At 39.9% G+C, this 13,909-nt stretch overlaps 1 protein-coding gene and 1 long non-coding RNA gene across 2 annotated transcripts in view; both read left to right on the forward strand.

Annotated features, from left to right (window-relative positions):
• The first annotated feature begins 3,134 nt into the window (after positions 1-3,134).
• Positions 3,135-13,909, forward strand: part of LOC132857242 (uncharacterized) — a 38,172-nt gene continuing 27,397 nt past the window's right edge. Inside the window, exon 1 of the mRNA XM_060887255.1 lies at positions 3,135-3,234. Within this exon, the coding sequence (XP_060743238.1) occupies positions 3,216-3,234 (19 nt within the window). The 5' untranslated portion in view covers positions 3,135-3,215. The remainder of the gene's footprint in view (positions 3,235-13,909) is intronic.
• On the forward strand, positions 12,392-13,025 carry LOC132857298 (uncharacterized). Its single transcript, XR_009649533.1, has 3 exons — positions 12,392-12,461; positions 12,564-12,642; positions 12,779-13,025. It is a non-coding gene; the product is annotated as an uncharacterized LOC132857298 (long non-coding RNA).

Raw genomic sequence — 13,909 nt, forward strand, 5'->3', positions numbered from 1 at the left:
CCCATGCTTCACAGTAGGGATGGTGTTCTTGGGATGGTACTCATCACTCTTCTTCCTCCAAACACGTTTAGTGGAATTATGACCAAAAAGTTCTATTTTGGTCTCATCTGACCATACAGTAACTTTCTCCCATGACTCCTCTGGATCATCCAAATGGTCATTGGCAAACTTAAGATGGGCCTGGACATGTGCTGGTTTAAGAAGGGGAACCTTCCGTTCCATGCATGATTTCAAACCAACAGTAACCTTGGAAACGGTGGTCCCAGCTCTTTTCAGGTCATTGACCAGCTCCTCCCGTGTAGTTCTGGGCTGATTTCTCACCTTTCTTAGGATCATTGAGACCCCACGAGGTGAGATCTTGCATGGAGCCCCAGTCCGAGGGAGATTGACAGTCATGTTTAGCTTCTTCCATTTTCTAATGATTGCTCCAACAGTGGACCTTTTTTCACCAAGCTGCATGGCAATTTCCCCGTAGCCCTTTCCAGCCTTGTGGAGGTATACAATTTTGTCTCTAGTGTCTTTGGACAGCTCTTTGGTCTTGGCCATGTGAGTAGTTGGATTCTTACTGATTGTATGGGGTGGACAGGTGTCTTTATGCAGCTAACGACCTCAAACAGGTGCATCTAATTTAGGATAATAAATGGAGTGGAGGTGGACATTTTAAAGGCAGACTAACAGGTCTTTGAGGGTCAGAATTCTAGCTGATAGACAGGTGTTCAAATACTTATTTGCAGCTGTATCATACAAATAAATAGTTAAAAAATGATACATTGTGATTTCTGGATTTTTTTTTTTTAGATTATGTCTCTCACAGTGGACATGCACCTACGATGACAATTTCAGACCCTTCCATGATTTCCAAGTGGGAGAACTTGCAAAATAGCAGGGTGTTCAAATGCTTATTTTCCTCACTGTACTTTATAGGTTAATAATAGTGTTTTATAATTAATGTGAAACTTGACTGGAAGCCAATACAATGAGGATAAGATAGAGGTGATGTGTTCATATCTTCTGGTTCTAGTTAGCTGCTGAGTTCTGGACTAACTGGAGCTTGTTTATGCTCCTACTGGAACATCCAGACAGTAAAACATTACAACAATCCAACCTAGAGGTAACAAATGCATGAACAATAGAATAGTGTTTCTGACTTGATGAATTTAGCTATTTAATGAAAATTGGTTTGGTGTAAACACACACAATGTTTAATTATTATTAAAATAATTAAATCTTTATTACAGAGACTTTATTGACGTGCAGCTACAGTTCATACAGATATCTGTTCAAATGTTATTAAACCTCAAAAAATATGATCTACCGAAATGATACTACACACACACACACACGCACACACACACAAGCATCGGGCATTGCAATTCATTAGGCCTCCAGTAAAAACAAAAGCTTCTCATTTGTAAATATTTCACACTTGTTATATGCATTTGTCCAGCTGGGGGCAAAATCTGATCTACCAACAAGCTTCACACACACACACACACACACACACACACACACACACACACACACACACACACACACACACACACACGGGGGTGTGTGTGTGTGTAGCCTGTTGTTGGTTGATCAGATGACATCAGGTGGGCAAAATAGATATTACACACAGAATGGTGATCATTGTAAAATTTTTGATTTATAAGAATTCAAGTCAATTTGGCCTGGAAAAAAACAGGTTTTATTATTTGCTGACATTAAAAATGGTCAAAATGGTTTCAAAACAATCTCCTGCCTTTGAAATATACCAGCTTGTAATTGTGCATCAACTTTTGTGCCTCTAAAGTGAAAATAATTCAAAAATTTTTTAACTAAAAAATTAGGCATTTTTTAAATATAAATAAGGTTTATTATACCAAATATATATAGCTTTTTTTTTTTTTGCAAAATATATTGGACAGGATTAGGAACGAGTACATCAGAGGGACAGCCCATGTTGGACGTTTGGGGGACAAAGTTAGGGAGGCAAGATTAAGATGGTTTGGACATGTTCAGAGGAGGGAGAGTGAGTATATTGGTAGGAGAATGTTGGACATGGAGCTGCCAGGCAGGAGGCAAAGAGGAAGGCCAAAGAGGAGGTATATGGATGTAATTAATGAGGATTTGAAGCTAGTGGGTGCAAGTGTTGAGGATGCAGAAGATAGGGTTAGGTGGAGAGAGATGATTCGCTGTGGCGACCCCTGAAGGGAAAAGCCGAAAGAAGAAGAAGATGTTAATATGTTAGACTAAACAAGTTAGACTAAAAAGGTGAAAAAAAATGGCTATCATATATACTTCATTTTTTATAAGCAGACAAATCAGACAAGATCAAGTTGACTCGGCACTCCTAATTTGCATTGGAGGAAATTATAAGGGTTAAATATTTTTTTGGTGATTTTTGTAGGTATTTTTGCTTGATTAACAAAAAAATATATATATATATATATATATATATATATATATATATATATATATATATATATATATATATATATATAAAATGAGTAGCCACACTGAACTCACATTTATGATCAATGGTACAATGACCACACCCAAGAGTCGTGTTAGCTCATGTTACAGCAGATTGTGTTCTGCCTCATGAACAGTACAGCAGCGAGGCCTGAAACTTGTCTGCAGCATTTCAGAGGCATCTGGTTAAAAGTATCTGTATTAGATTAGATTTACTTGTTACAGGAAATGCATCAAAAGCTTTTTGCAAATACTGACATGCCATACTTTCTGCTAAGAGATCAGATTTAAATAAATATTTATTGACTACCAAGCATACAGTTTTACAACACTTTAAAAACGTTGAACAGAAAAGTAAACACTTGGTTAAAAAATACTATTGGTCTAGTATGCTTTTCACATGCAAAGAATTTGGACCCTCAAAGATACAACCTTAATAACACCACTATACAGTCTTTATAGCATTGTCTATAAACAATGGTATCATATAAGAGAATGAAGATCCTTTTTGTCCTGAATGAAGACATTTCTCTCCTGTTGTACTTAAGATAAACACAAATTTATTATTTACTCTGTACATTTTGTCTTTCTTTACACATAGACCTGTATAAAGTGAGCTCGCTTATTTTTTTTACTTGTTTTCACAACTTTAGTATTTCTAATTTTTTTTAAAATCAGTTAAGGGCGGTGAACAGCAGAACCTCCTAAACTCATAACCTTTATATACTTAGTACTTAATCGTAGTGAATCAAAAAGAAATGTTTTTCCATCTCCAAGGTAAAGTTGAGTTTTAAATGCTTTTCTATGTTTATCTAAATCGGTGGACTGTACTTTCAGTTACTTAATAGACACCACCTTATAATCTACCGATTCATCAGTGTGTTAGATTTACCAACAAACTCTGTACATTTCTATTTTTTGTGTTTGTATAAAAGCTGATGTAACGGAGTTAAAAATAACATTGATACTAATTATATTCATGGTGTTGAAATTACGATGGCCGGGAAGTGCAAAACAAATTAACAAAACCCAAACCAAATTAACAAAACGGAAAACACATTAACAAATCCCAAACCAAATTAACAAAACCCAAACCAAATTAACAAAACCCAAACCAAATTAACAAAACCGAAAACACATTAACAAAACCCAAACCAAATTTGGTTTGGGTTTTGTTAATTTGGTTTGGGTTTTGTTAATTTGGTTTGGGTTTTGTTAATGTGTTTTCGGTTTTGTTAATTTGTTTTGCACTTCCCGGCCACCGTAATAAACACTAGTTAAAATATATTCTAAATAGTGATATTGCTATATAACATATTGTATATTCACATTGCATTAATCAGCACACAGCTAAATAAGAACTAACATTTTAAGGTAAATAAAAGTTCCCAATTACGAGATGTTTCTATAAAGTCACTCTTAATATCTGCTTGCAAATAGTCTGTATACAATACAGTATATATAATTTTACATCACACAAGATTTCAACAAATGTAAGTAAAACTTACTCTTCAGAAATTATATCCTCGCTCGCGGATCAAGTCGCTCTTCAAAATACAAACGTTCGTCGCCGGAGTCCTGCTCTTCATCTTCATCTGAGGAAACTTCCTCAGCTGTAAAGCGTGTCATCTTCCCAGCGCGTTGATAAGTGAATGAATCTGTTAAAACTTTATGCTTCTTACATTGTTTGGGGGCGTTGATCTTATTTGCATAGCCCGCTCAGGTCATTTTCATATGAATGGCGCGCACGGCGGTAGGTGGGATCACATTAGTGGTAATGAGGTCGAGCCAGAAAAACTGTACCACTCTTTACTTGCATACAGATTACACAAAAAGACAATATTTGCTTTTGATTTTAATTACCTCATTTAAAAGTAGACATTTCAAGCTTTCATTAGACATATGTATCATGTTCGTGTGATAAGTATTGGCGGAGTTATCAGTTCATGTTTGTAACGTGTTTCAGGAAGAAGGTCAAGTTCACAGAGATGTCTGAATGCACACCCTGGATATTTTCTTTATTTGCCAAAAGCACAGCATTTTGTTGTTAATATAAAGGCACTCAAATAAAAGTAGACACTTCACAGTTTCGAATGATGTATTACATGTATGTGTATGACTATGAATGACGGAGTATTTTAAGTGAACTTCACGTTGAAGAGGAAAAATGCGCCAAAGACGCGCCGGCGCGTCTTTCGACCCCAGAGGGTTAAACACACATACCTGGAGAAAACCATGAATGGGGTCCCACGAGAGGGCGGTGCCAAAAATGACGCATAGCCAGGTAACACGAACCCTGCCTTTATATAAAGTACACGCATCACGTGATCAGATGAGCAATTAATCTCTCACTCTGCTACACTGACATATTCAACATTTCCCTGAGCAGCTCTGTTGTTCCAACGTGCCTCAAGACAACCACTGTTGTACAGTGTCCTGCTTCAATGACTATCGTCCCGTCGCACTCACATGCATTGTAATGAAGTGCTTTGAGTAGCTCGTCATGAGGCATATCAAGACCCAGTTTTCACACTCACTGAACCTTCTACAGTTTGCACATTGTCCAAAATGCTCCACGGATGATGTTATTGCCACGGCCCTTCATTTAGTCCTCACCCACCTGAACAATAAAGGCACTTACATATGAATGCTGTTCAGAGACTTTAGTTCAGCATTCAACACAATTGCACCTGATTGGGAAGCTGAGCCTGCTGGCCACCGCACTGAGCACTGGAGCCCCTCAGTGCCAACAGGCTTTTGTGGAGGTAAATGTTGCCCCCTGTGGTGCCCCACTTTTACATTTCCCTGACTTCTCGCTCCTTTTTGTTTTAAAAGACTGACATGACAGTCAGGGAGCTAGGGGCCATGTTGTCCCCAGTGGTGAAGGTGGGGAGTGCCCTATGCTGAACATCAGCTGCAAGTGCTTGATATTAGAGAGCAGGTACAGCATGATAGAGATGGAGTGTCTGGCCATCAAATATGCTGTCCTCACCCTCTGACACTATCTGCTGGGACAGGCCTTCACAGTATATTCGGACCTTGTCCCACTCCAGTGGCTCCAATGCATGAAGAATGACAACATATAGACCATTTGTTGGTATCTGGCACTTCAGCAGTTTAAGTGGTTCAGGTGAACAGATAGCTGTGGAGGATTTTCTCTTTCTTTTATGTCCTGTGGTGGGAGTTGGAGTCGGCTACAGGCTGGATCGCTCCTACCGAGTTCAGACATTTGTGCTAAATTATATCAATGTCTGTTCTCTGTTGCAGTGAGCTGTGACAGAGATAAAAGAGGGAAATACGAGAGCTGGAGATCTGTGGTGTATCATAGTGATGGTGGACCTTCTGCGAGTTTCTTCAAGCATGAACTCTTTAGCTCAACTAGATCACATTGGTCACCTCTTACCAAGGTCCTTCTGTCTAATTGGTCAGATTGATCTCAGATTGATCTCAGAAGAGGAAAGGTAAGAGTGTAGGACTGAGAATAGGAACTCTGAATGTTGGTACTATGACAGGGAAAGGTAGAGAGCTGGCTGATATGATGGAGAGAAGAAAGGTGGATATACTGTGTGTACAGGAGACCAAGTGGAAGGGTAGCAAGGCTCGTAGTATAGGAGCAGGATTCAAGCTGTTTTATTATGGTGTGGATAGTAAGAGAAATGGGGTAGGTGTGGTCCTGAAGGAGGAGTTTGTGAGGAATGTTCTGGAGGTGAATAGAGCGTCAGACAGGGTGATGAGTCTGAAGTTAGAGATTGAAGGGGTGATGTTGAATGTTGTTAGGAACATAAAGTGACTTACAAGAGTGGAGGTAGGAGAACACAGGTAGACTACATCCTTTGTAGAAGAGGCAATCTGAAAGAGATTAGTGACTGTAAAGTGGTAGTGGGAGAGAGTGTAGCCAGACAGCATAGGATGGTGGTGTGTAGGATGACTCTGATGGTCTGTAAGAGGAAGAGGTCAAAAATAGAGAAGAAAACTAAGTGGTGGAAGCTGAAAAAGAAGGAATGTTGTGAGGAATTTAGACAGAAGTTGAGGCAGGCTCTGGGTGCTCAGGTAGTGCTGCCAGATGACTGGGAAACTACAGCAGAAGTGATCAGGGAGACAGGGAGAAAGGTGCTGGGTGTGTCATCTGGAAGGAGGAAAGAAGATAAGTAGTAGTAGTAGTAGCCTTTATTGTCACTGGTCACAGGTACCAGCGAAATTAGCCATCAACCTGCCCATACATACAATACATACAATACAAGGGGAGGACAGGACAGGAAGACAGGGGATTGAGAAGAGATACAGCATAACATGAGGGAAGGGAGGAGAAAAAAAAACAACAACCCCCAGACTATCCTCCGGTGGGGAGTACAGTGTGGGAACAAGAAAAAAACACCTCAGCAACATAAGCACATAAACAGTACGCCATAAACACATGACTTGCAACAGGGGAGGGGAGTGGGGGGTGGAGGTAATCCAGCACAGGCAAGCAGCCATCAGGTCCTGCGGCCTTTCGGCGCTGGTCACAGACCCGCTTGTCAGACTGGCGGTACAAAGTGGCGAAGGCGTGGGATGGGGGGTGGGGGGTGAGTGCATATCTTTATATATGTATGTGTGTGTGTGTGTATGTATGTAAGTGTAGGCCTGGAGAGTCGTTGCTCCCGGCATCAAATCTTGGTGTGCCTCAGTCCGCAAGATTGTCATAGCGATACACAGCAAATTGCCATGGAGACAACCTTGATTAGTCCCAAAGAGAGTCAACAATCAGCAGGTGTCTGTAGAAGTGGGGGAAGGAACGCAAGAGCGTCTCGCTGCAGTGCTCTGCCGGGGGAATTGTTGTTCCAACAGCGGCCTTGGCCGAGGCCAGTGCTGGTTGAGAGGAGCCGAAAGCAGATAAGATTGGGATTGTTTAGTAGATTGGGATTGTTTAGATAAGGAGACTTGGTGGTGGAATGAGGAAGTTCAGGATAGTATCCAGAGGAAGAGATTAGCCAAGAAGAAGTGGGATATGGACAGGACTGAAGAGAATAGACAGGACTACAAGGAGTTACAGCGCATTGTGAAGAGGGAGGTGTCTAAGGCCAAGCAGAAGGCATATGACGAGTTGTACACTAGGTTAGACACTAGAGAAGGAGAGAAGGACTTGTACAGGTTAGCTAGACAGAGGGATCAAGATGGGAAGGATGTGCAGCAAGTTAGAATTATTAAGGATAGAGATGGAAGGCTGCTCACAAGTGAGGAGAGTGTACAGAGGAGATGGAAGGAATACTTTGAGGAGCTGATGAATGAGGAAAATGAGAGGGAAAAAAGAGTAGGAGGGGTGAACTCTGTGGAACAGGAAGAAGATAAGATTAGAAAGGATGAAGTCAGGAAGGCTTTGAAGAGGATGAAAAGTGGAAAGGCAGTTGGTCCTGACGACATCCCGGTAGAGGTCTGGAAGTGTCTAGGAGAGGCAGTAGTGGAATTTTTAACTAGTTTGTTCAACAGGGTTTTAGAAAGTGAGAGGATGCCTGAGGAATGGAGGAGGAGTGTGTTAGTGCCGATCTTTAAGAATAATTGTGATGTGCAGAGTTGCAGCAACTATAGGGGGATAAAGTTGATGAGCCATACAATGAAGTTGTGGGAAAGAGTAGTGGAAGCTAGGTTAAGGAAGGTGGTGGAAATTTGTGAGCAGCAGTATGGCTTCATGCCCAGAAAGAGCACAACAGATGCAATTTTTGCTCTGAGAATGTTGATGGAGAAGTATAGGGATGGTCAGAGGGAGTTGCACTGTGTGTTTGTAGACTTAGAGAAAGCGTATGACAGGGTGCCAAGAGAAGAGCTGTGGTACTGTATGAGGAAGTCAGGAGTAGCAGAGAAGTATGTCAGAGTGGTGCAGGACATGTATGAGAGGAGCAGGACAGTGGTGAGGTGTGCTGTAGGTCAGACAGAGGAGTTCACAGTGGAGGTGGGACTGCATCAGGGATCGGCTCTGAGCCCCTTCCTGTTTGCTATAGTGATGGACCAGTTGTCAGAGGAGGTCAGACAGGAGTCTCCTTGGACGATGATGTTTGCAGATGACATTGTGATCTGTAGTGAGAGCAGGGAGCAGGTGGAGGAAAACCTGGAGAGGTGGAGGTTTGCGCTGGAGAGAAGAAGAATGAAAGTCAGTCGTAGTAAGACTGAGTACATGTGTGCCGAAAGAAGAAGAAGAAGATCTCAGTTTTGATGCACACCTCTAATCTAATTTTATGTTTAAGGTGTTGGGCTACTGATCGGAAGGTCTTGGGTTCAAACCCCAGGTCCACCAAGCTGCCACTGCTGGGCCCCTGAGCAAGGCCCTTAAACGTTGCAAGTCACTCTGGATAAGGGTGTCTGCTAAATGCCGTAAATGTAGAGTAATCGGAGGATCTGCACTTTCTGTGGGAGAAACATTACAATCTAAAAGATTTGTAACATTTTACAAAACATTGTTGTGATATTTGGGGGGCACGGTGGCTTAGTGGTTAGCACGTTCGCCTCACACCTCCAGGGTTGGGGGTTCGATTCCTGCCTCCGCCTTGTGTGTGTGGAGTTTGCATGTTCTCCCCGTGCCTCGGGGGTTTCCTCCGGGTACTCCGGTTTCCTCCCCGGTCCAAAGACATGCATGGTAGGTTGATTGGCATCTCTGGAAAATTGTCCGTAGTGAGTGATTACGTGAGTGAATGAGAGTGTGTGTGTGTGCCCTGCGATGGGTTGGCACTCCGTCCAGGGTGTATCCTGCCTTGATGCCCGATGACGCCTGAGATAGGCACAAGCTCCCCGTGACCCGAGGTAGTTCGGATAAGCGGTAGAAAATGAGTGAGATGAGAGAGTGTTGTGATATTTGATTCAATAGAAGGACACTTCTGTCTTGTTGGTGTTGTAGAACCTGGTCACTCACCCACACAGGCACAGACCCATAAGATGGAAATATAAAGGAGGGACATGATGTCTGGAAGACTCTTGTGGAGTGTTGGCAGATTTTCTGAAACAATCCAAGAAAAGTGCTCTGTGTAATTGTTTTGTGCAAAATACATCACTCTTATTTACAATGCCTTGTGTTTGTATTCACCTTTAACATGGTATGGGTTTGCTTGCCTCTTATTGGTGTATTTTAATTAAGTGTCATAACAGTGCATATGAAGTAGAGAAATCTTGTTGTGAACTGACTCTGTGACTGACTGGTCTTAGTGGTACTAATGTTATGTAGTGGGTTTAGGGTTAGGGCTTGTTTTGCTTGAAACACGATAAAGATCTCTTTTCTTAGCACTGCTACAGGGATCAGGATATGAGTTTTAGTGTTTTTATTCATTATCAGATTGATAAGAGACTCAGTAATATCGTTAGTTCATGCAATATTCATACACACTGTGAACTTCCTGTCTATGAAAGACAACTTGAACTCAGTGACTGCTGAGAAAAACATCCAGTTAACCTTCATTAAACAATGTCATGAAACACAGTTGTTTAATCAATTAAAAATCTGCTCAAGGATTGTTGGCATGCCTCTAGAGAAGCTATATGACTCAACTTATTATAATAATTTGTTAAGACTGGCTAATAATATAATTTCTGATCCCAATGGTGTTCTGCATAATGAGTTCGAATTATTACCATCAGATCGGAGGTACAGAATCCCAAGATTTAAAAAATTGAAACTGAAATACTCCTTTGTGCATCAGGCGATCCTTGAGCTAAATAAGACACTTAATTGTAAATCGTAATTTTTTTTTTTTTTTTTTTTTTTTTGAGTTTGTGGATTATGTGATGTTGTGTAAGAGATGATTGCTGCAAACATAGAAAATATACTGTGATGCAAGAAAAATTTCAGACATGTTCTGACAAACTATTATATCGTATCATGAGCTAAAACCCTGCTTTATCACATTACACCATTTCTGCAGATTTTAGTTTACACATAAAAAATTGAAGAGGCCACAAAAATTCACATGCGAACATGTGACTGTACACAATAATTCCAACAAACGTTGTCAGTGTAACAATTGTTGTCCGTTGTGTGACACACAACCATCACGAACTATAAATTTAAAAAAATTATGAGATGTGGTAGCTCAGTGGTTAAGGAGTTGGGTTACTGATCGGAAGGTCATGGGTTCGAACCCCCAGGTCCAGCAAGCTGCCACTGCTTGGCCCCTGAGCAAGGCCCTTAACCCTCAGTTGCAAGTCACTCTGGATAAGGGTGTCTGCTAAATGCCGTAAATGTAAATTGACGACGTACACAAGACTCTGGTTGTCTGTTCTTTATTTTATTCACCACAGCAGTGTCAGCAATTTTCTGCTGAACTCATACAAACATGTAACAATTCCATATTAACAAAATAAGAAAAATAAACTTGAAAATCACATACCTGAGAAATACATCAAAATGTATAACACTGGGTGAAAACACTGCAGACATAAACCACTGAAATAAGAAAAACATAAAATAAACAAACTTGCTCTCATTAAAGGCAACTGTGTTTTCCATTTAGCTATCAAAAAGTGATAATAAGTGAAAATAAAAAGTGATAAGAGTCATATTAAACACACTATTATCACCCTTATAAAAGTACCATAAACAGAGAGAAGAGAAACACTCTTAACCGCAGCAGTGTCAGCCATTTTCTGCTGAACTACGGCAAGCGCGCAAGGACAAAATAATAAATGTCTGCAATGCATTAACCACTAGGGGCGCCAAAACACCATTTGACTTAATTTATCCTCTAATTTCATGTATTTCATACGGTGGCCGGGAAGTGCAAAACAAATTAACAAAACCGAAAACACATTAACAAAACCCAAACCAAATTAACAAAACGGAAAACACATTAACAAGTCAGACAACCCGGAAGCGGTTGGTATAATTTGTGAATGGAAACTTACCATCATCGGACGAGACACCTTTCATTCACATGTATATCTTTAATGACAGTCGTCTTGTCCAATGATCAGTAAGTTTCCATTCACAAACTATACTTACCGCTTCCGGGTTGGTATAGTTTGTGATTGGACAAGACACCTGTCACTCAAAGTATACATGAAGTTCAACAGTCTGCCACAGGGAAAAGTTGGAATGGATTAATGGAATGGATTACTGTGGATTAATTCTGTTATTTTCTTGAACGGAGAACTTTATTTAAACGGAGAACTTTATACATTACACATAAGATTCCATACCTGTATATCTTGAGTGACAGGTGTCTTGTCCAATGATCGGTAAGTTTCCATTCAAAAAACGATACACTACTGTTTCTGGATTGTCTGACTTGTCGTTGTGTTTTCGGTTTTGTTAATTTGGTTTGGGTTTTGTTAATGTGTTTTCCGTTTTGTTAATTTGGTTTGGGTTTTGTTAATTTGTTTTGGGATTTGTTAATGTGTTTTCCGTTTTGTTAATTTGGTTTGGGTTTTGTTAATTTGTTTTGCACTTCCCGGCCACCGTAGTTTATGCCTCAACTAGTCTTGTTTACGTGACTATCTGTTCGGGTGTAAATGTATCGATGTGGTGTCGATGAGCTGTAAATGTGCCCGGAGATATGTCATGTGTTAATGTTTAGCCATAAATATGTCCGGTAACGGCCCGTTAACAAACATATAGAGCGCTTCTCTGTACCCAATTATTTTATCTCAGCTATGTTTAACTGCCTTAGTTATTGCTTTATAAGTTTGTTACTGTGGAGAATACATTATATTAATTATTAAAAACTTTTGTAGGAATGTGGCTGCATCACTCTTGTCTTCACCTGCACCGGCTGCAACACTTTCACCTTCGTTTGATGCTCGCACGGGGGCGCGCAGCAACGAGAACAATAAGGAGTACGTCCACATGTAACCATTTTTTTCTATTATGCATGCAGAATATTTGTATTACTGATGTGGAAAATACATTATATTAATTGTGTTGCTTTGTACTTTGCAAATACATGATACTAATTATGATATTTTTTTAGGAATGTGGCTGCAACACGTTCACCTTCGTCTGATACTCGCACGAGGGCACGCAGCAACGCGAGCGACATTCATCCAGTGTAAGCCACATTTACCCTTTTTTATGTTCTCAGTATTAGTAATACTGGTGTGTTGCTTTGTACTTTGCAAATACATGATACTAATTATGATATTTTTTTTAGGAATGTGGCTGCAACACGTTCACCTTCGTCTGATACGCGCACGAGGGCACGCAGCAACGCAACTGGGAACAAAAAAAGAGTATGTCCACATGTACCCATTTTTCTGTTATATTGTATATTAGTATATATTAGTTATATATTATTATTACTAATGTGTTGCTTAGTACTTTGGAAAATACACGATGAGACTAATTATGTTTTTTTTTTTTTTTTAGGAATGTGTCTGCATCACCTTTACCTTTACCATCACCTGCTACTCACACACGCTGTAGGTCTCTTTCAGTTCTCAAAGCAACTGAGACTAATGTGTGTTCAGTTAAATAGGAACTGTTTTGTGCAATGGCATGACGACATTTAAACTCCATTCTCAAAGATTCACAGTGTGTGATGGCTTACAAATTTATATCTTATTTTTTATATTGTAAAGAATCATTCCATACAATAAAGCTTCTTGACTCTTGACTCTATTGTATTGTTCATGTTTTTTTTACCATTGGTAAAATAAAAGTCTTATTTTGTCAAGTACAGATATAAAAGTCTTTTGTACTTTATTGTACACTATTTTATTAAACTACAAGCAAAAGATTTTCTCTTTGAGTCTCCCCACACTCATTCTTTTGTCAACACAATCCAGACTAAGCCATTAGGGGGTTGGGCCTCCTCAAGTGTGAATCATCAATATTCATGACCATTGACCCGCCCTCGCATATTGCCTTTACACAGCAAAAACTGTCTTACAAAAGTTAAATCAATGTATTGTTTCATGTGAATGAGTGGGTAAAATGGTTTTTACATCTTTTTGTAGCAAATTCTCAACTCTACAAGAGTAGAGAACTTTATTGTTTGTGAACAAATGTTTAGTATGTGTTTCTTGGCCTTATTTCAGCAACTTTTCTTTTTCTTTTTTTTACTAACCACGCATAAACATAATTTACTTAAAAATACAAACATGTACATACATTTTACGTGCATATTATTGTAGCCCAGTTTGTGATGAATACAGTGTTATGTGATATTAGCCATTAATATGTTTTGAATTAACTGAAAAAAGACCAAATGTAAGAGCATGTCAGAACCTCTGCCAGTGTCACAAAATGGTCAGACCCCAGAGGGTTAACAGCGTGGTAATTTGTCAGACAAATTTTATATGCGTGCCTACTCACGTGCCTTGTTTAACTAGGACGATATTGTTCTGCTGTTGTTGGCGTGGGCTGCCTGCTATCTCAGGTATGTGCGTTATTTTTTTGTTTGATACGAACTGGTGTACTGAAACTTACGCATGGCACAATTTCAGTGTGGGTTGGCATCCAGTTTGTGAACCAGAAAATTCCAACTAGAGAAGACGA

Source organism: Tachysurus vachellii, chromosome 14 (genome assembly GCF_030014155.1).
Source record: "Tachysurus vachellii isolate PV-2020 chromosome 14, HZAU_Pvac_v1, whole genome shotgun sequence".
NCBI lineage: Eukaryota > Metazoa > Chordata > Actinopteri > Siluriformes > Bagridae > Tachysurus > Tachysurus vachellii.